General features: G+C 49.0%; 12 protein-coding genes across 12 annotated transcripts; 5 read left to right on the top strand and 7 right to left on the bottom strand.

Moving 5' to 3' along the window:
* The first annotated feature begins 1,693 nt into the window (after window positions 1-1,693).
* LOC117590562 (E3 ubiquitin-protein ligase MARCHF5) lies at window positions 1,694-2,650 on the top strand. Its single transcript, XM_034283303.1, has one exon. The coding sequence runs from the start codon at window positions 1,694-1,696 to the stop codon at window positions 2,648-2,650; it is 957 nt and encodes a 318-aa protein (XP_034139194.1).
* A 370-nt stretch (window positions 2,651-3,020) lies between these two features.
* LOC117590532 lies at window positions 3,021-4,441 on the bottom strand. Its single transcript, XM_034283250.1, has 2 exons — window positions 4,281-4,441; window positions 3,021-4,218 (listed from the first exon to the last, which is right to left on the bottom strand). The coding sequence occupies exons 1-2, from the start codon at window positions 4,391-4,393 to the stop codon at window positions 3,153-3,155; spliced, it is 1,179 nt and encodes a 392-aa protein (XP_034139141.1). The 5' UTR covers window positions 4,394-4,441; the 3' UTR covers window positions 3,021-3,152.
* Window positions 4,442-5,391: 950 nt separating this feature from the next.
* On the bottom strand, window positions 5,392-6,687 carry LOC117590540 (acidic phospholipase A2 PA4). Its single transcript, XM_034283268.1, has one exon. It carries the CDS (start codon window positions 6,537-6,539, stop codon window positions 5,883-5,885), a length of 657 nt encoding a protein of 218 aa, XP_034139159.1. The 5' UTR covers window positions 6,540-6,687; the 3' UTR covers window positions 5,392-5,882.
* A 298-nt stretch (window positions 6,688-6,985) lies between these two features.
* On the top strand, window positions 6,986-9,270 carry LOC117590530 (TNF receptor-associated factor 6). The gene has a single exon (XM_034283248.1). It carries the CDS (start codon window positions 7,154-7,156, stop codon window positions 8,546-8,548), a length of 1,395 nt encoding a protein of 464 aa, XP_034139139.1. The 5' UTR covers window positions 6,986-7,153; the 3' UTR covers window positions 8,549-9,270.
* Window positions 9,271-9,315: 45 nt separating this feature from the next.
* On the bottom strand, window positions 9,316-10,024 carry LOC117590542 (inactive pancreatic lipase-related protein 1-like). The gene is made up of 2 exons (XM_034283270.1): window positions 9,793-10,024; window positions 9,316-9,736 (listed from the first exon to the last, which is right to left on the bottom strand). Exons 1-2 carry the CDS (start codon window positions 9,809-9,811, stop codon window positions 9,333-9,335), a joined length of 423 nt encoding a protein of 140 aa, XP_034139161.1. The 5' UTR covers window positions 9,812-10,024; the 3' UTR covers window positions 9,316-9,332.
* A 169-nt stretch (window positions 10,025-10,193) lies between these two features.
* LOC117590527 (zinc finger protein 568) lies at window positions 10,194-11,987 on the bottom strand. The gene has a single exon (XM_034283244.1). The coding sequence runs from the start codon at window positions 11,860-11,862 to the stop codon at window positions 10,429-10,431; it is 1,434 nt and encodes a 477-aa protein (XP_034139135.1). The 5' UTR covers window positions 11,863-11,987; the 3' UTR covers window positions 10,194-10,428.
* Window positions 11,988-12,330: 343 nt separating this feature from the next.
* Window positions 12,331-15,061, top strand: LOC117590534 (guanine nucleotide-binding protein subunit beta-5). The gene has a single exon (XM_034283255.1). The coding sequence runs from the start codon at window positions 12,416-12,418 to the stop codon at window positions 13,484-13,486; it is 1,071 nt and encodes a 356-aa protein (XP_034139146.1). The 5' UTR covers window positions 12,331-12,415; the 3' UTR covers window positions 13,487-15,061.
* On the bottom strand, window positions 14,423-16,940 carry LOC117590531 (zinc finger protein 664). The gene is made up of 2 exons (XM_034283249.1): window positions 16,351-16,940; window positions 14,423-16,284 (listed from the first exon to the last, which is right to left on the bottom strand). Exons 1-2 carry the CDS (start codon window positions 16,849-16,851, stop codon window positions 15,547-15,549), a joined length of 1,239 nt encoding a protein of 412 aa, XP_034139140.1. The 5' UTR covers window positions 16,852-16,940; the 3' UTR covers window positions 14,423-15,546.
* Window positions 16,941-17,020: 80 nt separating this feature from the next.
* LOC117590541 (zinc finger protein 32) lies at window positions 17,021-17,687 on the bottom strand. The gene has a single exon (XM_034283269.1). The coding sequence runs from the start codon at window positions 17,573-17,575 to the stop codon at window positions 17,072-17,074; it is 504 nt and encodes a 167-aa protein (XP_034139160.1). The 5' UTR covers window positions 17,576-17,687; the 3' UTR covers window positions 17,021-17,071.
* A 339-nt stretch (window positions 17,688-18,026) lies between these two features.
* LOC117590528 (gastrula zinc finger protein XlCGF26.1) lies at window positions 18,027-19,854 on the bottom strand. Its single transcript, XM_034283246.1, has one exon. The coding sequence runs from the start codon at window positions 19,657-19,659 to the stop codon at window positions 18,229-18,231; it is 1,431 nt and encodes a 476-aa protein (XP_034139137.1). The 5' UTR covers window positions 19,660-19,854; the 3' UTR covers window positions 18,027-18,228.
* A 584-nt stretch (window positions 19,855-20,438) lies between these two features.
* On the top strand, window positions 20,439-22,115 carry LOC117590526 (phenylalanine--tRNA ligase alpha subunit). Its single transcript, XM_034283243.1, has one exon. The coding sequence runs from the start codon at window positions 20,532-20,534 to the stop codon at window positions 22,026-22,028; it is 1,497 nt and encodes a 498-aa protein (XP_034139134.1). The 5' UTR covers window positions 20,439-20,531; the 3' UTR covers window positions 22,029-22,115.
* Window positions 22,116-22,751: 636 nt separating this feature from the next.
* LOC117590535 lies at window positions 22,752-23,873 on the top strand. The gene has a single exon (XM_034283256.1). The coding sequence runs from the start codon at window positions 22,857-22,859 to the stop codon at window positions 23,796-23,798; it is 942 nt and encodes a 313-aa protein (XP_034139147.1). The 5' UTR covers window positions 22,752-22,856; the 3' UTR covers window positions 23,799-23,873.
* Window positions 23,874-24,194: the final 321 nt, after the last annotated feature.

A 24,194-nucleotide genomic window follows, 5' to 3' on the forward strand; every position in this document is an offset into this window, starting at 1 on the left:
ATTGTGGACCACCAGACGGTGCTGAAGCTGCTCGGCTGCGTCGCCCCGGTCATATCGCGCACCATCTTTGTGCAGTTCCTAATCACCGCCGCCATCATGGGCACCACCATGATCAACATCTTCATCTTTGCCAATACCAACACCAAGATTGCGTCCATTATTTACCTGCTGGCCATCACCCTGCAGACGGCGCCGTGCTGCTACCAGGCCACCTCGCTAAACCTGGACAACGAGCAGCTCTCCCTGGCGATTTTCCAGTGCCAGTGGCTCGGCCAAAGTGTCCGTTTCCGCAAGTTGTTGCTGTTCTATCTGCACCGAGCTCAGCAGCCCATCGCCCTAGCCGCCATGAAGATATTTCCCATCAATCTGGCCACCTACTTGGGTGTAAGTTTGACGTGGAAGGCTGAAGTGTGTCTGTCATTTTTCCCTCTATCCCTCTGCAGATTGCCAAATTCTCCTTCTCGCTGTACACCCTCATCAAGGGCATGAACCTGGGTGAACGCTTCATCGAGGCCAAATGAGGCTGAACGATCCACTATCAATTGCAAGTGAAATCCATTTGATCCTGCGCCAAGAACACAGCCACAGATCTCACTCTAAACGCAACAAATGCAAACACCAAATCTAATGCCACAAGGCTGCCCGTCGAGTGCCCCAAATTCGATGTGCCACACTTTATATGGTTGTACCGTTGTGTCTTGGCCGGCAACCTGCTGCACAAAAAAGTGGAATGGAAAGGCGTCTCTTGCTCTTGCTCTTGCTCTCTGCCTGTTTGCAAAATCTATTCCAGGTCCAGGTCCAGTCCAGTCCAGTCCAGCCTCGATCCGGCTGCTTGGCCAAATGTTCTTCTGCTCTCGAGCTGACAAGTTCTCTTTTGTGGAGTCTCCAGTCGCAGTCGCAATCGCAGTCTCCGTCTCAGTCGTCGGTGCGCGTGCGCCTGCTGGAACCGTCGAGTTCCATCGATTCGAGCCGCCTTTTATTTTGTGTTGTTGCTCTATGATTCGCGATAATCTCTGTGTCTCTGTGTCTGTGTGTCTGTGTGTGTGCTCCAAAAGTTAATGTTTTATATGCCAGAAGGGTAAGTGCGAATGCTTATGATTATATTTATCCAATTACTGGCCAAAAGGGGGGCCTGCCAGCCTACCAGCCTGCCAGCCCGCCAGTCTGCAGTTCCAGTTTCTGGCACGCTCTTGGACTTGGCCTTCGCCTATTTTCACCCAGTCGGCCAACAGGTTTTCTGCTTCTGTGGCATGTGCCACATTCGTTGCCTGAAAGTAAACCACACGAAAAAAGGCCACCTGTTTGGGCCTGAGGCTGAGGAAAAGTCTTTGGTGGATAATTCCTTTGTATTTGTTTGTTCTCATTTTCTATTGCCTAATCGTGTGATAATTATTCGAAAGGGTTACAGCCACTAGATAGTTAATGGGCAACAGGAATATAAACATGCATATATATACATCGTCGATTCCTTCTCCGATATGCTAGTTCTCTCCTTGTATCCCTCTCTTTGACAATGACAAATGATTAAGAAATCTCTGGACATATGGTTGTAGTAGGCACTGGCAGTTTCACTCGAGGCACAAACTGCAGTAAAGGGGAACAGAGCAGGCAGGAATCTACAGATCAGTACGGAACCAGACTGCTTAACAAAATTAACCCAAATTCAGGCATTGAGCAGAAAATTTCATACGAAATGGATCCACGTCTTGATTGGGAACCCGAAGAGGTGCGAATTTGCTGGATTTGCCTGACCGGCGATGAGGAGCAGCCGCCTCATCGCATCGATTGGCTGCACCCGTGCCGCTGCCGTGGCAGCACCAAGTGGGTGCATCGCGTCTGCCTGAACCGATGGATCGATGCACAGCAGCGGCAGCTGCAGCAGCCGAATCAGCCGATCGTCTGCACCCAATGCCTCACACAATACATTATGGTGTTGCCGCCGCTCAATGCCTTCGATAGGACCCTCCAATGGCTGTTTCGGTTCTACAACTCGGTCTGTCACTCCATGATGCCGGGCACACTCTCGTCGGTGGTTTACCTTTCGGCGGGGGCCTATGGCGCCATCACAATGATTCAGATCTTTGGCTTTCGCGTGGCCATGACGCTCATCAAGGCGGAGCCCTTAGTACTTATGGTAGTCCTACCGACGATACCCACTGTGCTGGTGCTGCTGCGTGACTTCCAGTGGGACATGCGCTTAATTCGCTTGTGGCGCAGCCGTCGCATCGCTCGTCCTGCAGTTTTGGCTGAAGATGGCCACATGCTGCCCGGTGCTCCGCTCGATGATAACTACTACGCTGCCATGGCACTACTCGGTAATCCGGACATGGAAATCCTGCAGGAGGAAAACTTATTTAGCCTGGAGGGCATTGCAAATGCTACAAAAAGCTTCTATGTGGCCCTCAGTCTGCCCAGCATTGCCACCCTGCTGGGCCGCACACTGTACGCGAAGGTGAACAACAAGCTGCTGGGCACCGTGCTGGGCGGCCTCACCTTTTTGGGCATCAAAGCACTGGCCAGAGCGTATATGCGCCAATGCAATCGGCAGTGTCTACGAGGACGTCGCGTTCTGGATAACCTTCCGTTGAATGTGCAGCGCTACAATTCGCTGCGTCAGTCAGGCAGCCGCAATATCCCCAACACACAGTAGAAGAAACACCAAAACACACACGAACACACACTACGACACTCAATACTCTGCACAAATGCGTCTGTGCTTTGAGTACTTTAATAAATTTGTTAGTTTCGCTTTTAAATTTAGTTCACACATTAATGTGGTGTACTTAAAAATACACAAAAGAAACGAATTGTGAAATTGCATTTTGAATTTGAATTGAGCATCCACACGATCCACACACCCAAGCCACCCCACCCCTGTGCTGGAATCCACACGGTTCACGTGTTCAGCGGCATACAGGCATTTGCCAACACTTGGAAATCAAACCAAAGAACAAATTAGTTGCAGCTTCAATCGGTTATCTCTCTTTTACTTGTGATAATTACTACTCGTTACGTAACGAACTGCGGGCTAAACAATATAAACAGTTGAAATTTGGACTAAGATATGAACAATTTTGATACTGGTAGGAACTATTGGCAGTTGTTAGGAGTTGGGGCTAGGGATAGGGCTACGGCTACGGCTACGCCTAGGACTAAAAGGAGGCCACCACATAACGCTTGACTGACACCACGCCAGTCCAGAATGACTGAGCCCAACCCTTGATCTTGCGACCAACTTCGCTGGTGGCTTTGCGAATGGGCCTGCAGCGAGGAGCATTTCGGCGGCGTTGCTGGGGCGGCGTCTCAATGATGTGACCCGGCCAGTATGTCATCATTTTGTCCCCTGAAGCTTCATCGTAAAAGAGCAAATGGCAAGGGCGTAGGCGGGTGGGATCGTGGACAATGTACTCGAGGAATTGGTTGGCGGCCGTCATAATTTTTGGTTTCTCCAGTTCCGGCGGCAGGGCGCAAATGACGAGTGCTCGTTGTGTGGTGCCGAAGCGCGATTGCATCCAGCAGGGCGGCATGGGCTCCGGCTGGGGGTCCAGGCACTGTAGCATGGCAGACTCGGGCTGGGCGTACAGGCGAGTGGTGGTGTCCGGTCCCACAGGATCCAAGTGTCCCGTGGCCAGGAAGCGATACAACTTGGCGAAGTTCATCCCCAAGTAGGCGTAACTCCGACTAGTCCTAAGTCCGGGCAGGGTGACGTGCTCATCCTCATAGCAGATGCTCATCAGCTGGACGGGCATTTGCGAGGGTCGGGCCACACCAAGATGCTTGCAGAGACTGCGCAAGTGAACGCTTGAGGTGCGACGCAGCATGGGACTGGAGGGGTCCGCCAGCACCCAGTGGAGCAGATGAACAGCCTCTATGTCGTCATCCGACATGTCTTCCATCGACTCTACGGAGCAAAGGTTATCCATCATGACGCTGCAGCTTGGCCAGTTGTCCTGAACGGCTTTGCACAGACGTTCCATGTCACAGCCCTCGTTGGGGCACACATACAGCTCGTCGTCGCTGTTGGAGTTCTTGAACGCTGGCGGTGCGGGCACCAGGGTCTGGTCGGGGCATACGCTACTGGCGGCCGTTGCAAAAATGAGCAGCTTGGCATCGTAGGCCAGCAATTGGCTGCGCAACATGAAGCGTATGTCGTTCACGAGCATCCGCAGCTCGTTTATGTTCTTCGGGCGTTCGTCATCGGTCTCTGGCAAACCACTCCTAATGGTGGTCGGGGTTGGGCACTCCGCAACAGGCTATTTATTGATGCGCATACAACTTACCCATAGCCCACGGCCACATTCAGTTCTTCCTGGGATGTCTTTAGGTGTTCTGTGCTCGCCAAACTCCTGGCGCGACTGCAGCAGGGCACATTATCGTCTTCATACAACTCCATGGCTGGTTTTATATCAATTTTAGCAATACAATTAACAATTTTGGCGTCGAATTTTAAGACTGTAACTGTAAATAGAAGAAAAGAATACAAAATGAGCGGCAAGCTCAGCGCCTACGTCGGTTGGGCTGCCAACTGAATTTCTGCTCTTTGACAGCAGACATTTGAAAGTTTTCCTAACGGACTGTGTGGTGTTGTGTATTCAAGCAATTATAAGATAAGAAAAGCCCGACTAGGATTACTACTGCTAAAAACAGATGTACTGCACCTGTACAGAGAATACACGTGTTAATCAGAAACCGAGTGCCAGGCAATCTATCAGATTACAACGAACATTCGAATAGTGTGTGTGAGGTGGGGGGGGATAATCAATTTAGAGCGAAAGCGAAAACGTTGTTTACATTTTGCTGACATTGACACCAAGCGAGCAGGAAGTGCGGACTAGCCAGGCCCCCCCTCGCGCCTGTTGCAAAACTAAGCAAATATTTACTTATTTTTACACTTTTCTGGATGACGCTGATCCCATGGGTGATGCAGTTTCTTGGAACCTGACCTAGACCCTCACCATGACGCTTATGTGGTACACAATACATATGAACAACAGGCAGCACAGCCTAACAAAAAAACAAATCAGTGGACGAACTACGCTACGCTTCGAGTGGATGAGTACGGCTACGGGTCAACTGGTCATCATCTTCATCTTCATCGAGCGGGCAACATCGACGTCAATGCGGCGATGATCACACAGTCTCCGCCAACCAGACACATACTCGAGTATGTAAACGTATACGTATACGTATACGAATTATATACATCCATACATACTGCTACTGGTGATACCGGCTGGCTGGCCTCCAAGTGCAAAGTACGAAATTCCAATAGGGTTTGCCGGATTAAAGATGAGAAATTCCATCGATGGATGGATCGATGGATGATTGTGGTATAGCAGGGGAAATGGAGGGGCAGTATTAACGCATTTGTTTTTCTCTTTGGAAATTCCTTTTATTTTTGCACTACAACTACAACTTACTAATTACAATTAATAGAAAAACTAATGGGAAAAACTTTGTTTTTCTGGCAGCCTATAATGTTCGATTTAATGGCCTACGCTACGGGTCTACGGGTCTACAGCTATGTACGTATCGCGACTTACTACGCACTTATATTAGCACTTGACATACCCATACATATACATATATATGTTTATAGCTTAATACCTAAATGGATATCGGTATTGTATCTCTCTCCTCCTTTCTCACGAGTAAAAACAAAACAAACAAAACATTTTGCAATGATTTTCGCCATTAAGTTGCAGCAATGTAAGTGAAGTGGTTCGGGTGTCCGCTCCTTTTTTCATAGCTATGCTCTGCTTGCAGGTATGGGTGGGATGGGATGGGTTATAAAAACTCCCAGACCCAAAGCCAAAACCTGATCGTGCCCTGTTGGATATCATTTGTTGTCCCCGTCCGCTGTGCAGCTGTGAGAGAATCGTCTAGAAGCGTTTGTTGCTCCGCAGAACGGCCTTCTGGCGGAGGTCTTCCCGCAGGCACTGCCCCGAGCTACCGGCACTGGCACCACGCTCCAGACACACCGTCTCCACTCTGAGGCTGAAGCATTGCGTTTGCACCACATTGAAGAAGAGCTTTCCGATGGCATTGGCCGCCTCGTCGCCGGCCATTTTCAGGCAGGTGCGGAAGCGTCGGTCGCAGCTGCAGTGTGACAGCGTATAGGGGCGGTAGTTGAAGAGATCGTAGCGAGTCGACATGCCGTCTATCCACAGCTGGCAGTGGTCGTGCTTCCGGCAGCATTTGTCGGCCATCGATGCGCCGCCCAGGTCGTTGTAGGTGCCATTGGCCAGATTCCCACGTCCGCACCAGCGTGTGTTTGGGGCTATCAGCCAGTCGGACAAGTGGCGACGCTTTCGGACCAGTGCAGCAACGTCATCATTGACATTGTCGTACGATCCGTGACGAATTTCGGCATCGGCATCGACATCGGCAGCATCAGCCAGTGGCAGCTGCTTGGCCTCTGCCCCAATCCCCCCGGCGCCCAGCTGCCATGCGATGAACATGAGCACAATGGGGCAGAGTAGATAGATGTTGTTGTGGTTGCGGTTGTGGCTGTGCCTGCACTTAATCACCAGCGACATGTTGTCTGTTTTCCTTGAGCTTTGCGTATCGCGGGGGTTGTATTTATATGGTTTCGCGTCCGGCACGCTCTCAACTAATTGCTGTACACGCCGCGAGCCTCTGGCGTTTTTATACGTTCGCCCCACCGCAAAACTGGGAGCTTGAAGACTGCGAGAACTGCAGGTGGGACCGGCCGTTGGGGCTGCCCTGCCTGCTTCTTGTCGGTGCTTTGCGTAAGGTGAGGCCTGCTTTTGGCTAGAAATATATGTGATGTCTGTACTCACGGACACTGGCACATGCAACTCAAGAATAAACAACGACTATATATATTTATATTCAGGTGGTTGTTTCATTAACAAATCTTTAAATATTCCGAATTTTTTGTACGGCTAATTTCGTGAAAGCTAGAGTTGGCAGCTCTTTTCGACCATCTGCTCGGCCAGTGCTGGGCAGTGACTAATTCGTTCACAGCTGTTCGATAACTCATCAAATCAAAGCAATTTCGAAAGCAAAAGCAATATTTTTGTATATACATGTTAAAGTTAGGATAATTACCAATTAACATTTTAAGTGTGCCCCCCCTGCGGAGGCCCATGCAAGTGTGTGAGAGAGAGATAGACTGCGAGCGGAGAACATGCAGCGACCCCAGGCAGAACATAAGCAACTGAAGCATCACCACTCGGATCAAAACGAGCACAATAGCAATAATGGGACACGCATCGCTGCCAGCAGCAGCACCCATGGCCTAGACTCATCCACGCCCATATCCGCACATAATGCAGGCGGCGCCGCTCCAGTCCAGCCACCCAAGAGCCTAGCCCTAAGCCAGAACAACTATGCCGCCTCGGACACATCGGGTGAGGAGGAGTTTCTGGACTCGCGCTACGAGTGCGCCATCTGTATCGACTGGCTGAACGAACCGGTGCTCACCTCGTGCGGCCACCGCTTCTGCAAGCGCTGTCTGACCGACTGGCTGCAGAACCACAACCAATGCTGCCCCCTGGACAATAAGCAGCTCTCTGCGGAGCAGGACATCTTCCCGGACAACTATACGCGTCGCGAGATCGAGCAGCTGAAGCACAAGTGCCCAAACTCACCGCTCGGCTGTGCCCTGGTCGCCTCCCCAATCGAGGTGCATCGCCATCTGCCCAGCTGTCCGTACCGACGGCAGCCGCAGCCAGAGCAGCTGGAGGAGAAGTGTCCCTTTGCCAAGATCAAGTGTGACTTTGTCGGTCGGCCCGAGACCAATCAGCTGGAGGAGCACCTCAAGTCGGATATGCCGCATCACATGCAGCTGATGCTGCAGGCCTTTCAGCAGACGGCCATCGCTACCTGGCAGCCGCAAAAGGCCAGCAGCAGCACCAGCACCAGCAGCGGTAGCACGCTGAAGAATGGACATGGCCATGGCCATGGCCAGCTGGCACCACCGCCCCAATACGCCAATGGGGTGGACGAGCAGATCGTCGAGACGATGTATCAGCGAATTGTGGTGCTGGAACAGCGTACTCGGGAGCAGGAGACGCGCATCGAGAATCTCAATAAGCAGCTGCGTCTGGCCCGCCAGCCGATTGATCCGCGCTACAGCAATGGCACCATTGTGTGGAACATTGGGCATTTGGGCAGCCTGGTGTCCCGTCTGCGGGCCAATGCCAACAATCAGGTGTACTCGCACGAGTGCTACACCTCGCCGTATGGCTACAAGTTCTGTGCCCGTCTCAACATTCAGCCAAGGAAGCCGCACGTGCTCAGCCTGCATGTGCACCTGATGCAGTCGGAGAATGACTTCCATCTGGACTGGCCGTTCAAAGGGCGCATCAAGCTGTGCATGGTGCATCCGACGGATGCGAGCCAGTCGCAGCATGACACCATTATGACCAAGCCGGAGATATTGGCCTTCCATCAGCCGCGCGAGGCGATCAGCACACGCGGCTTTGGCTTCCTCGAGTATGCCAACATATCGAACATCATGCACTTGGGCTTCGTGGCCGATGATCGGCTGCTCATCAAGATTGAAATCAATTTGGTTTAAGCTGGAGTTGAGGGACACAGGGAATTGCATGAGGAACAAGGAGAAGAGAACACATTCCACAACGAAGTGGATCCAATATCCACGCATACATAAATATATCTATATATATTTTATATATATATACAGGATACAGGATAATCGCATGTATAGTGCAGCTGGTAGTGCAGTTTAGGCTCCCATACATATATGGCTACTACTCCTCCAAACTAATCGATATTATTATTATCTCTACTACTCGTAGGTAGATCCCCTCCCTAGCTTATAGTAAACCCTTTTTGTATCCCTTATCGATCCATTTTAAATGTGTTTCCCCATAACGATTTAGTTTTAGCATTCAAATTATATTTGATTTGATTTGATTTGAGTATTGTGTAAACCGAGTACGTCCATTCATTTTATAGCTAAAAACCCTTGAACTGCAGCAAAGAGAGCAACTCCAAACACTTCTCTATGACTTATACTTAAGCATTATTTGTCTGTCTGTCTGTTTATTTACAACCTACAATTATCTTTGCTCGCTTTTCTACCTTTCAAGGGTTTAAACAAACATCGGTGACCCCTCGATGTTCTTCCTCCTTACTGGTTAAGGCTTATGTTATACCCAAATCCTCTGTAGAACCTACTGCATACATATAACAGTGACAAGTTGTGTCTAGATCTGCGTGTTGGTAGCTCTCTTGAGTAGGGAAACCCCCAATTAAAGGACATTTTTGTACCGCCAATTGAATTGATTTTTTGTTTGCCATCTGCTCTGAAAGTAATGAAAACTTTTATTGAACTTTAATTAGAACGGCTGGCCGTATGGACTCTCCGCTTGGGTTTTGAAGCTATACATGCCCTCTGTGCAGCCAATCTCTGGCGGATCACCCAGCGCTACGCTCTCCGGGGCAATGCCATCGCAGGTGCCACCCAGGAGCAGCAACTGGGGCGTGTAGCGTGAAACACGCTGGCCACAGAAGCCGGCCACATGGGCGCCCATGCTGTGGGCCACCATCACCACTTGCGACAGATCCAGGCTGAATTTGTCGGCCAGAAAGTTGAGGAAATGTGCCACATCCTTGCCCACGCCCGGCACCAGCGGAATGGCCTCCAAGTACTTCATTGAACTGCCCGCGGGCCTGGTAGGCGGTGCGCAGCTGGCTGACTGGCTCCTCCACATACGTAACGCTCCAGCCATGAACGATGACCCTGAGGAGAAGCAGCAATGATTAGAGGATGAACCCAAACCAAATCGTTTTGCTCACTTTGTTGTAAGGTTCGCATCAAAGTTTGAGGCAAGAACCGATTCCGAATCGTTTGTGTACAGCCTGTGGGGTTGGTCGGAACTCTCGGGGGTGTACAGATGGAAGCTGGCCGTGTCAAACTCTTTACCGGTGGCCATCACCAGCCCCAGAACGCACAGATACTGCAGGGCGATCCACATTATTGTCTGACAATTGCCCGTCCGGGTACTGCCAAACAAATCGTCGAATCTCGGGAAAGTGAGAGAGCGAGACCCAACCGATGGTCATACTCGTGTAGTTGCACTCGACACATCCACTCAGCGATGGACAGCGGCATCTCTGAGATTTACTTTACGGCAAATTATTCAATTTGCGTGCAACGTGTCCGCGACTCCAACGAAATTGAATAGCAATTAAAATTCTTGAGTTTTCCGTTCGCCGTTTTAATAACTTCACTTCCAATTGTGCGATTTCAGCACTTGAGCTTATGGTTTTACTCGTATGTACATATGGCTAATATAGTCGGTGTGTGCCGGCTATCGGCCACTTTCTTCCTTCGCGACAGAAGTGGCCGCGAGAGGCTGGTACTCCCCTTGGGTCATGACAGCTACTTAATGACATAATTTCTTAAAAAACTACTTAGTTGCATGGCCGTGTCTATGAGACCTGCCAAGTGCCAGCACTGGCACCAGTATCAGGCTGCTTGGAGTGACTGTCCGCCCCCTCCACATTCAAGTCTATGGCCATTGTGATGGTTGTCGTCGAGACGGGCGCACTCTCTTCAATCAACTCGATGGTCACCGTCTCCAGCTGCCCTCCAACTACTTTGTGGCTTGCGGCGGCACTCTTCGTGCTGCTGCTGGCAGCAGTTCCCTTGCCTTTGGGCAATTCGTGGGTGCGCATATGAGCGTTAAGTCCGCCGGATTGGGCAAACGTCTTGTTGCACATCTTGCAGGGGTATTTACGGTCCGAATGGAGCAGCTTGTGGACGCGCAGCGCCTTTTTGCGCTGGAACGTGGAGCCGCAGACGTCGCAGACAAAGGGCCGGTGGTTGGTGTGCGAAACGGCATGGACGTTGAGGTCGTGAAAGCTGTAGAAGGCCTTGCCGCACACGTCACACTTGGCCGGCCGCTCGCCAGTGTGCCGTCGCATGTGGGCGGTGAGGACTCCTCGATCGCGGCAGGGCCTCCCGCACACCTCACAGATGCACGGCATCCGGCCCGTATGGCAAATGTTGTGAGAGGTAAGCTCCTTCTGGGTGTAGAAGGTGGCCTCGCACTCCTTACACTTGTGTGGCTTGATGCCGCTGTGCCGCTGACGGTGGCGCATCATGTTGCCCGATTGGGTGAACGGTTTGCCGCAGATGTCGCAGAAAATGCCCGTGTGCTTCCATCTGTGGCCGTGCAGATCGCGCTCGGTGCGAAATGTCTGGCTGCACTCTGGCTCGGGGCATATGTAGAGCTTTGCCGGTCCCCGGTTTCGCTTCCGCACGGCCCCGTCCTTGTCGTTGTGCTTGACCCGTCTGTGGCTCTGCAGGCTCCGCTTGCTGTTGTACGCCCGATCGCATTGATCGCACTGGAACAGCATGTCCTTGGTGTCGTCCTTGAGGTGGGGTGGTTCTTCGTCTTCTTCGGCATTCTCTATTGGCTCGCTGGCCTCGTCCGGCCACTCGGGGTTCGGGTCCAATTCCAGAAGTGCCTCCTCTGTCTCCACCAGAGTGTTTTTCATGGCAGTCTCTCGCTGTCGGCGTGGTGGGGAATCTGCATCCGCGGCCTGAGCCTCATCGATTGCCGATATGTGCTCCAGATCCACATTCTCATGCTCATCAAGCTCACAGCTCTCGTGGCCAATGGGATCATCTTCAATCTTTATGGCTGCCTCGAATAGCTTGCAGTCTTCCGTCGCCGCCCCCGCCGCCGGTCCGAGATGATGCAGTCGGAAGTGTTGCGGGAAATCGTCAAATGGCTGCCGCTGCCCGCATAAGGAGCAGCAAATGTCGTAGCTGGTGGGGCTATTGCACAGAACCTCACCGCATCGAAAGTTGTGGTATGAGCCAGTTCCTATTACCGGCAATGGCTGCAACTTGATCATCTTAAGCCAATAATTATGGCTAGGGGGTGCCTCAGTGCCACTTTAATAGTTTAGTCATTTGGCGTTTGGCGTCGTTTTTGTTCCCGAAACTTTAACTCAAGCCGTTGGTTCACATCCGAAAACAGATCAGCTGGGCGACTAGTGTTGGCAAGCGTAGCGCAAGCTTATTCGGTGCCGTTGAATAATTGGGCGCGTAATTCAACTTGTGAAGATTTTAATGATAGCAAATAAAATCTGAAAGGTCTTTCTTTGTACTCACGAATAACAGAAAACAGGTATTTGGGTCATAAGCTTTTTCTCAAACTCTTCTTATTGATTGGCTTGGCAAATAGTTCAAACTTGTGCTCCACAGCACTGCAGAAACATCCAGATTCAAGACGAACAGTCTGCAGCACTGGCCGCACACGAGCGCTAGTGCGCAAGGGCCCGTTGTGTATTCATATTTGGTATACATCTTTTTTCATGATTGATTTTTCACTTGATTTTTCGCCTTGACACTGGGAGTAACACACAAATCGACGCTGGTGAAAAAGTGGAAAATAATTAAGTGAAAATGTCGGAGAGCGCTGTCTCCGCCAGCAATGTTAATGCCAATGAAAAAATGGCAAACTTGCTGAAGGAGGCGGAAAATTTGAAAACCAAATTGGAGGAGGAGCGCTCGAAGCTGAATGACGTCAACCTGTCGAACATTGCGGAGCGTCTGGAGCAAATTGCTTACGTCAACATCAAGCCCCGCAAGGTGCTGAAGGGACACCAAGCAAAGGTGCTCTGCACCGACTGGAGTCCCGACAAGCGACACATCATCTCATCCTCGCAGGATGGCCGCCTCATCATCTGGGATGCGTTCACCACCAACAAGGAGCATGCCGTGACCATGCCCACCACCTGGATCATGGCCTGTGCATACGCCCCGTCGGGTAACTTTGTTGCCTGTGGTGGACTGGACAACAAGGTGACCGTCTATCCGATCACCTCCGATGAGGAGATGGCCGCCAAGAAGCGCACCGTTGGCACCCACACAAGTTACATGTCGTGCTGCATATATCCCAATTCGGATCAGCAGATCCTGACGGGTAGCGGCGACTCGACTTGCGCCTTGTGGGACGTGGAGTCCGGCCAGTTGCTGCAAAGCTTTCACGGCCACTCGGGCGATGTGATGGCCATCGATTTGGCTCCCAACGAGACGGGCAACACCTTCGTCTCGGGCAGCTGCGACCGTATGGCCTTTATTTGGGACATGCGCTCTGGCCATGTTGTGCAGTCCTTTGAGGGACACCAGTCCGATGTGAACAGCGTCAAATTCCATCCCTGCGGAGATGCAATCGCCACCGGTTCGGATGATAGCAGCTGCCGTCTGTACGACATGCGGGCCGATCGCGAGGTGGCTGTCTTCGCCAAGGAGAGCATCATATTTGGTGTCAACTCGGTGGACTTTTCGGTCAGCGGTCGCCTGCTCTTTGCTGGCTACAACGACTACACCGTCAATCTGTGGGACACTCTGAAGTCGGAGCGCGTCTGTCTGCTGTATGGCCATGAGAACAAGGTCTCCTGTGTGCAGGTATCGCCCGATGGCACTGCCCTATCAACTGGCAGCTGGGACTACACCATACGTGTGTGGGCGTAAAAATCGATTCCCCATTGTTAAGAGCATCTGTCAAGGACATTAGCTCTATATGCTATAGGTATAAATTACGGATACACTTTTTTTTATTAGAAAAGTTGCAGTACAGCGTTCTCATGTGTACATATATATTTTTGATGTTGCAACAAATGCAAATGGCTTTGGAATAATTCCATTTAATATCTCTATGTGTTAGGATATACAAACATAAATATTGTTCTTAAATATTGGTCAAAAATAATGAAGTAAGTGCAGTGCAGCGGCTCATATAAAATACTGAACACCGGAATAACCAAAGAAATGTAAATGTACACCAATAACCGTATAATGCAATTCTCTATTTGTGTCTGGACTATGTTCCATGTGTATTCTATAATCCAAAGATATTGTAAGCTGAAGTCCTAATGGAAATAATATTTATGTGTATTTGAGAAGCTCCATAGAGAAAGAGAAAAAACCAAACTTTTGAGTGCAAAAATATACTATAATAATATTCCCAATATGTATCTAGTCGGATATGATATCAATGGATTTATATGTATGTGTGCTATTTTAACCAACAGATATTATTGTATATATTTATGGTATGTATTTCAATGAAATACCGTAAACAGAAGAACACTTCACGGGCTGAACCTTATCAAAAATCTGTATGCATATGTACTTGATGGATATCTTGTTAAGGGATTAATCCTCAAGTTAAACGCATATCCAATATGTGGTGCACAGCGGCTCATGGGTGATGAATAGAATAACTTTAGGACGAGATACAGATATGTATGTTGTACGATTATTCCAATTAAATGTTGGATAGGGGATACCAAAATATGTTCGGAGCAATAAGAGTACTTACCGTTTTTCACTACCTCTGATGGTCAGACAGTGAACAGCCAAAAATTGTAAATAGTTCCAGTTAAAAACAGAAACAAGACACAGAAACTCTGCTTCTCGAATGTGGTGTTTATTTTAAATACTTCTTCTTACAACTGACAAATGTAAGGAGTAGCCAACTAAAACCAAACAGAAAATATGAAAAACTTCGGTTATGTTAAATATTACATATGGATATTTAACTGCAGAACAGACATTAGCTGTGTAAAACTAACCGAATATGAAACCCCACGAAAAAATATTAACTTCAGATATAGATATTTGGAATATTACATACATTTTTGCGCGAACCAAAATAAATAAATAACTTAAATATATTCTTTTAAGTGTAGTGGAAACACTTTTGTTTTGTTAAATATTACATACATATTTGCGTATACAAAATAACTATACAATATAAATGGATATTTAACTACAGACCCGACATTAACTACAATACAATTCATTTAACTCCAGTACTCTGATGTCTGTCAGTTGATTACACATAAAACTAGCACAGGGTGATGAACAAAATCAGAGATAGAGTATTATATACTTGATATATAATATGTACAAAAATGAACAGTTGGAAAAAGAGGAAGAAATGGGAATTCAAATTAACATCGGATATATGTAACTTTACATGCATATATACAATGTGCATAGAAATAAGTTCCTGTTCCTGAAAATAAATGTTGAAAATGCAAATCAATCGTGTTTATCATTCTTCAATCAGATCGAAAACAAAATGTATATATAGTGCATACCATGCATAGTACAGAAATATTTTACATATTTTTGTGCTAGATCGCGGAGATAATAACTAAAGAAAACACAAAACAAAAATTCTTAAATAATAACTAAACCTATTATATTGCACAGTTAATCCCAGCGAAAACTTTCTCATCCTCTCTCTCTCTCTCTCTCTCTTTCTCATGTTTTTGTTGGTGCTAGATGAGAGGTGGAAATTCATTAGGTGTAAAACGGACAGAGTGAACAATTAACGGTACATGAATCATATGTACGATTACAAACATATGCAACACTGACTGAGTAACGGATATATGTAGGCAGCGGCTCTTGTCGCTGCTCACAGCGTGCAAGCTCTCGTTTTGCATAGCATTCTATAGAGGCATACATATATAGAAAATGATCTTAATGTGGATATGTAGGTACAGTGGGGGTTTGAGTGCTTAGCAAGTGAATAAGATCTCCATTTCGTTGCCGTCGGACACACCGTTGGCAGCCTGCTGCTTGTGTCCCCGCATGTGGGCCGAGAGTCCCGCCGCCTGGGCGTAGGCATTGCCACAGACTTTGCATTTGAACTTTTTGATGCCCAGGTGTAGATGCTTGTGGTGGTAGAGAGCCTTGGGGCGGGAGAAGGCTGCGTCGCAATCGTTGCACTTGTAAGGACGTTCCGTGGAGTGCATCGGCTGATGTTCGTTCAGCAGTGACTTTGAGGCGAAGCAGCGCTCGCAGGTCTCGCACTTGAAGGGCTTCTCGCCCGTGTGGGAGCGTCGATGAACGATGAGAGCCTCGCGGTATCGCGACCTATAACCGCACAGCTCGCACACATAGTTTCGATCCGTTCTGTGGATGCGGCGATGCGAGTTGAGGTTGTGCTTGTTCGTAAACGATTTCTCACAATTCTCAAAGTCGCACTTGTACTGCCGCAAACCAGAATGTGCCTGCACATGACGGAGGAGAGTGCGTGAGTTCTTGAAGATCTTGGCACACAGTTTGCAGCTGAAGTCAGTGTGCATCTTACGCCGATGCGCCTCCAGGGCTCGCACCGCATCGAAGTCGTCTCCACAGTCGCTGCACTTGAACGCCTTGGGGTGCGGATGGCTCATCTTTATGTGAATGTTCAGGTATTTCATCGATGTGTATTTGCGATCACAGTGCTTACAGCAGAGTTCTTTTGGCGGGCGCTGCATTGGATAGAGCTCAAGCGTTAGTGGAATAGAAAACCAAAGGGATAGACACGATCATGATACCTTGAAAATACTTTTCTGGTCCTCCTCCTCGTCCTCGTCCTCATCCTGATCTTCTTCATCTGTCCTTTCACAGGGGCTGCCTAAAATGGTCTCTGGCTTCAGGTCGCAGCCGTCACTCTCAGTGTCGGAGGAATTCTCTGCATACTCCCAGAGCCTTTCAGTTTCCTGGCTGCCCTGCGACTGGACGTCACTGATGCGCAATGTGCAAGGGTCTTCCAGTTCCTGTACATCGTCATATTTCACTACTGGGAGGAATTTATCTTGCGCAGAGTTAGGCTGGGGCTGCTGAACCGCCTGCGGCTTGCCCTGCTTGTCAAAGTGTATGTTGCGAATGTGCCGCACGAAATCATCGAATGAAAAGTGCTTCATGTCGCACAGGCAGCAGGCCAAGTGGAAGCTGTTGCACTCCTGCTCGTAGAATATCTCGCCGCATTTGGGCTGCATTTTCTGCTGTGCATGCAGACGCGTGTAGTCCACATGGATAAAGCAGTGTTTCAGCATGCTGCACACGGGTTTTCAGCGGGTCCCCATGCAGAAAAATCAACAAATAACAAAGGTTGTAAACAGACGGGCCAAGCAGGATTCCGATAGATCGCTGGAATCACCGCCTATCGAAAACAGTGCTCGAAAACGTCGGCCCAACTCAAATTGCATTGGCCAACGGTTGGAATTCGGTTTTTTAGGTAAATTTATTCATTACATAGGAAAGCATTATAGATAATTAACAATTGACTGATGCAGCATCGTTGTCTTGGCTCTGGCTTCCCAAAATCATCTTTATCTCGATGGAGCTTTCAGCCGTTGCACGCTGATTACGCTGACGATGCCACCGCTTGTGCTGGGCATAGCCCGCGGCCTGGGCATAGGATTTTTCGCACTGTGAGCACTTAAACCGCTTCCCCGGGCCATGGAGTGGCCGGTGATGGTAGAGGGCGCGCGCACTCAAGAATCCAACATTACAATCCTTGCACATGTGGAGACTGCGTCGCAGTTTCACGTCCAGATGCAGCTCCCGGTGCGTGTTCAGTTGATAGCGGGCCGCAAACTTTGCCTGGCACGTGTCACAGCTGAAGGGCTTTTCGCCGGTGTGTCGCCGCTTGTGGACCATCAGATTGCCCCGAATGCGTGTCCTGTAGCCGCAGTATTCGCACATATGCCGCAGGATATCGCTCTTCCTATCCGTTTCATTCTTGTCTCTCGTCTTTGCCATCATCTTACCGACCATTGTCACGCTGCGTGTGGGGATGCCAAGTGCTGGCTACCGCTAATCGCTGGCACTATGTTTAGCCGCGTGTCTTACCCATTTGGCATTTGCCGCTCACTCGCTCGCTCGTTCCCTCGATTAATTGTTTGTCAAAAGCTAATTGTTGGCTAAATTTAAATTCGGCCATTGCCGTGCGCGCACACACAGAGGCAGCCTCCGCATTTCGCACACAAAGTGACACAAGGGACACAGGGGCCACGGTTGGCACAGGGATTGTTACGAATTCATTTTATTACATACACGTACATACCTACGTACATACATACATACATACATTATGTACTTATCAATGCAATATACACAATATGTTGAAAACAAAAAACCCAACAGCTTCAGATTCGAGTTTCCTTTCTGCCCCTCTGCGCTGCGGAACTGTTCAGGAAATCTTCAGGTAAACCACAAGTAGAGTGTGTGTGTTTGTGTTTTTAGGCTTAAAACTACAACTTAATTGTGCAACTTGTGCCTAAGCGACTATGCCTGAGTTCTTAAATGTAGCCGAAAATCTTAGAAAAATGTTAAAGTTCGTAGATGATTGGAAATTATATCTTTATATCTTAAGTGTGTAAATGTGTAACTTCTTATCTAATTATCCATCCGATTGCGATTGTTATGCTCTACGATGCACCATTCTGCCCGTCGCTGCGATGCTTGCGCATATGACCGGCCAATCCTGCTGCCTGGGCATAGGCATTGCCGCACAGCTTGCACACAAACTGCTTGGTGTCCGTGTGCAGGAACTTGTGGTGGTAGAGACCCTTCTGGCGGGAGAAGGTGGCATCGCAGACATTGCACACAAACGGCCGATCCGTCGAGTGCATGGCCATGTGCTCGCGCAGCCCCGAATGGGATGGGAATCGCTTTTCGCACACCGTACACCCGAACGGACGTTCGCCCGTGTGACTGCGTATGTGGACACGCAACGTCTCTTTGTTGCGGCAGCTGTAGCCGCAGTTCTCGCAGACGAAGTTCTTCTCCTGCGTGTGGACCTTGGTGTGATTGCGCATGTGGCGCTTGGTGAAGAAGCGCTTCCCGCACCCGGGATGTGAACATTCAACGTTCCGTTCGCTGTTGTGCCTCAGCTGGTGGCGCCTGAGCTCGTGCCGTGTTTTGTAGCGTCGTTTGCAGACCACGCATGCCGGTCCGCCGTGTACCTTCAGTATGTGCTCGTCGAGCAGACGCAAGCGCGGCAGCTCCATATCACATTCCACGCAAGTGAACGATGGGGATGCGGCCGTGATAGCGGCCAGACGCCCGATCTTATGGTACTCCGTCATATGCGTCACCAGCGGAATTTTTGTGAAGAATGTATGCTCGCACTGCTCACACTTGTACACTGGCTGAGGTTTCGAGTCGAGTACGCGGCACATCCCGTAGTCGGCTTCCACTTCGGGATCCACGGGCTTGTGCTGGCGTGCTATGTGCCGTTCCATAGTCTTCGGTCCCTGATAGGTCTTGGGGCAGTGTGGGCAGGAAAGCGGTTTCGTGGTCGAGTCGTCGAGATGATCCGAGTCCAAGTCATCTTCCACATCCTGATCCTGATCCTGATCCAGATCCAGGTCAATGGTAATGCTTTCGCCTTCCTCCTCGGACTCCTCCTTGTAGTCCACTTTGATAGCGCGCAGTTGGCGCGAGGAAGAATCCTTTGCGATTGTGTTGGTATTGTCCCATTGCAGAATGATCCGGCCGGGATCATCGTTCTCCTCATCCTTGTCGTAGTCATCCTCCCTGTCGGTGTGCTGGTCAACTTCATCATTTTCAGAGGCAATTTCGTGCCAAGCAAAGGGGTTCACATCTTCCATACTCTGATCCGGCGATCCCTCCGACTCATCTATCTCCTCCTTGGGCTCCACCAGATCCTCTGTCTTGAGCAGGCCGTTCTCGAAGTGCACGTTCTGGACGTGCAACAGAAAGTCATTAAAAACAAAGCTCTTCATTTCACAAAAGGCACAATCTATGCGAAACCTGTTTAGGCTCTGGAAGTAGATCTCGCCGCACTTGGCATTGGCCATGCCAGCGTAGGTGCCCGCTTGGAGGCTCTTCAGCATGTTCGGTTTTTGGTGTGTTTGTCCTCACGCAATGGACATTTGTTATTTGCTTGCCTGCAGAATCCCCTTTTTCTTTTTCTTTACTTTTGTGTTTTTTTGTGTTTTTGTGTGAAGCAACGCCAACGCTTCGCTTATTCTTTTTGTTGCAATACCCGGACAGCTGATTTATGCTGCTGCTTTGCAGCACTGTACTTTGCGGCGTACTGGCCACTCTGAGACTGGTTGCCGCGGTTGGCACTTTCAAACATCAGCTACAGTTATCGATTGCCTAGTGTATCGACTGAACATGGCTGTGATTATGATCCTTCAGGTGTCCATGAAGTAACTATAAGGAGGTCTCTTCGATGGCAGAGTTACTCATTGCTTCTGCTTATTTTCAGTGCTCGTTTGCTAGTCGACGCGAAAGGTTGGTTGCGGACGAAATTTTGTTTCAAAATGTTTTTTTTTTCAAAACAAAGACTACTATCATGTAGCAAACTATTAAAAATTATATTATGAAAAAATTAATATGTTTTTTCACATTGCCTTCAAATGGTTAATCAGCACACTCCATTGTCGTTGCCCTCACATTTACAGCGAGAGCCGTTTCACTCGCACTTTTTACTCGCACGTTCTGCCTATTTTTGACGACAAGACCTCCTTATATAGTTTCTTTACGCAGGTGTCCAGCATCTTCAAATCGTCAGCTACACTATTCGCAGGATAATTGTACAGATACATACCGATAGTCTGATTTTGGTCATAGAGAGACCAGTTGGCATCGCACGCTTGCCAACACTGTCGGCTTTCTTCCTCTTCCTGCGTTGTGGCAACACGAGATTTGCAATTTTGTGTGCATTTTTCATCATCACCAGCCAAATTGATAGTCCAAGATGAGTACCGAACTCACGGAGCGTATTCTTCAGCATCTGGATAACACCGACCAGGTGGACACTCTGGACCTCGCCACCCTCTTTGCCGTCGATCACCAGAAAATTGTCGGCGCACTGAAAAGCATCCAGGCGCATGGTGAGCTGGTCAATGCCACGACAGTCACACACAAGTCCCTAGAGCTCACCGAAGAGGGTCGTCATGTGGCCCTGAGTAGCAGCCATGAGGCGACAGTATATGCAAATGTCCCAGAGGGTGGAATCGAACAGCAAGTGCTCCTGCAAGTCAGTGGCAATCCCAATGCCAAGGTTGGCTTCAGCAAGGCCATGGCCAATGGCTGGATACTGGTTGACAAGAGTGAGAAGCCGCCGCTGGTCAAGCGCAAGGTGCCGACGATTGTGGATACGGTCAAGGAGCTGCTGAATCAGGTGGCACAAGGAAAGACCGACCTACCGGCCAATACAGTGGCCGACTTCAAAAAGCGCAAGCTACTGCAGGAGACCACCATCAAGAGCTTTGTCCTGACCAAGGGGCCGGAGTTCGCAACCAGTCTCACCAAACTGGAGACTGATCTCACCGTGGAGATGCTCGCCAATGGCCTGTGGCAGCAGCTAAAGTTCAAATCGTATAACTTTGATGCCTTGGGGGCACCGCCGACGCGTGGCCATCTGCATCCGCTGCTGAAGGTGCGCACCGAGTTCCGACAGATATTCCTGGAGATGGGCTTCTCCGAGATGCCCACCAACAACTACGTGGAGTCTTCGTTCTGGAACTTTGACGCCCTGTTCCAGCCGCAACAGCATCCCGCTCGCGATGCCCACGACACCTTCTTCATCAACCATCCGGCCAAGAGCCACAAGTTCCCGCAGGAATACTTGGAGCGCGTGAAGAGCGTCCACTCCAAGGGCGGCTACGGCTCCATGGGCTACGGCTACGACTGGAAGATCGAGGAGGCACAAAAGAACCTTCTGCGCACACACACAACGGCCGTAAGTGCTCGCATGCTGTTCAAGCTTGCCAACCAGGAGGGCGGCTTCAAGCCGGCCAAATATTTCAGCATCGACAAGGTGTTCCGCAACGAAACGCTGGACGCCACACACTTGGCCGAGTTCCATCAGGTTGAGGGCGTCATTGCTGACGTTGGCCTCACGCTCGGCGACTTGATTGGGACGCTGTACGAGTTCTTTCGCAAGCTTGGCATCACTCAGCTGGAATTCAAGCCGGCCTACAATCCCTATACCGAGCCGAGCATGGAGATTTTCTGCTACCATCCGGGCCTGGCCAAATGGATCGAAGTGGGCAACTCGGGCGTCTTCAGGCCGGAGATGCTGCTGCCGATGGGCCTTCCGGAGAATGTCAATGTGATTGCGTGGGGCCTATCGCTGGAACGACCCACCATGATCAAGTACGGCATCAACAATATTCGCGATCTGGTTGGACCCAAGGTGGATCTGAAAATGGTGGAGGATGGACCCATTTGCCGCTTGGATCATGCGTAGAATTTAAACAATGACAACCTGCGATCATATTGCATTTCATTCACAAATGTTCCAAAAACTAAATATTTATAAAAATCAGAATCCGAACTTGGAGCGCATTTTTTTCAAACGTTGTTCAACACCAGTTTGATATATCGGCGGAGTTGTCTGCTGCGGAGATCGAAATGAATAGTTTACTAATGATAATCACAAATATTTTATATAGGGGAATGTTGGAAATCTCAGGCTCCAATCAATGCAAAAACAAGTCAATCTGCAGATTATAGGTACCGAGAATGTATCTAGATCGATAAATATATAAACATGGAAAGCATATAAGTTACTATTAATGTTAAGAGGTAGATGGGAAAAAGCAATTTTAATATTAAATATGAGAAATAGGGTACAAAAATGCCCATACTAGACACTACTATCGGTTGACCAGAAACAAATTGTCAAGCGACGTAACATCCCCTTCCCATTCTCGTATATGATCTTTTTAGTTGTAACCTTATTTTGCAATCAATGCAAAAAAAATGTATCCTGAAAACCAGCCAATCTTGTGGAAAGTTTCTTGATGAATTGGATAAAATTATAGTTTTAGTGGTAAAAGTAATGGTAAATAGAATGGAAAAACATCTAGGAAACTGTTTTAAGATTTACGGTACAGTTTGAAAATGAGAAGGCACAATTCAGTATATTTCTGGGGTCAGGCGGTATATTTTATCCATAAGTCCGCGGTCACACTGCACACATCTGGAAAACGACACAAGAAAAACTAATAACAACAAAAGAGATTGCAAAATAAATTTGTTGGTCTCGCTGACTGTGTCAAACACTGGGTTACAAATGGAGAGCAATCAAAAGCCGAGCCTTCACCAGGCCATTCAACAAAAGTTTGGCACCCAAAATGATTCGACAAAATTGAACACACCAACATTTAAACTGGTCATACCACAGCTGAAGATACCGCAGCTGAACCAAGGCAACCCAACGCCCAGTGACCTTGCTGCACAGGAGAGGGAGCGTCAGGTAGTGGATGCCCGCAATGCCCGCCTGCTGAATGAAATCAAGCGGCAACGTGAACTCTCCGAGGGGGGCACGACGACGGGCGAGGCAGCTCCTAGATTTGTGATACCGCAGCTCTGCGTTGCACCCGGAGAGCCCTTGGCGGTGGCGGCCAATCTGAATATTCCATTGCTGAACAAGCTTCACAGTCAGAACATGAGCGACAGGCAGAATCTGCCCAAGCTTGAGCGTGCTGTGGATCGGCTGCACATATCGTCCGGTGACGACGGGGGTGACAAAATCTCGCCCCTGCGAGATCCTCTGCCAACCGCAACGCCACTCATCGACCTGACCACAGCCTTGATCAAAGGCAGCAAATATGCAGCCCCCAAGGAGTATGCGACCAAAGCTAGACTTAAGCGGGCCCAAAACACGCAGAAATTCGATATTCCATTCATTGCCTACGATCCGGTAAAGCGGTTCGCCCCCTCGCCGTGCTTGTTGACGGACGACAAATGCTCAACGAATGCCGAAAGCAACGATCTGCTGACTTCAGAGCATCACAGTGTCATTGGGAGTATGCTGGATGCCGTGGTTGGTTACCCGGAGCCACGGAAGCCACAGGTGAAATACGCCATATCGGTGCTGGAGCGACAGCACCTAAAGATGTATCGGCGGGAGGACTATGGCAGTAATGTGAAACGCTTTCGGTTTGATACACCGTCTCCCGATGAGCTAGTCAAACAGGCACTGCAGAAAACGTGGCGCTCTTCAAAAACCTAAGCTGATTAAATTAGACATTAGTTGACAATTGCTCTAAGCTAAATTAGATGTAACAATAAACTATCTTATTTAAAAGAGACAACATCAACCCAAGAGACCTTCTGGCCATGTGCTGGGACGCACTTGCATCAAAGTTCCCAACCAACACCAACCTCTACGCGTGTTAAAATTGATCTTTAAGACGATTATAAATTATGACTATTAAACACTTATGAAACATTTATAAAAAAAAAACGGTATACCCGCTTATGAACTTTTGAATTCTAAAGTATGAAGTTATGCGACAGCGTTGCCAGATGTTAATTATCCGTCAAAAGTCATATATCGATAGATTAAAATTTACTTGTATAAACGGACGTTATCCAGTAAAATGGACGTGTTTTAAAAAGGCTTAGG

Source organism: Drosophila guanche, unplaced genomic scaffold (genome assembly GCF_900245975.1).
Source record: "Drosophila guanche unplaced genomic scaffold, DGUA_6, whole genome shotgun sequence".
Classification (NCBI taxonomy): Eukaryota; Metazoa; Arthropoda; class Insecta; order Diptera; family Drosophilidae; genus Drosophila; species Drosophila guanche.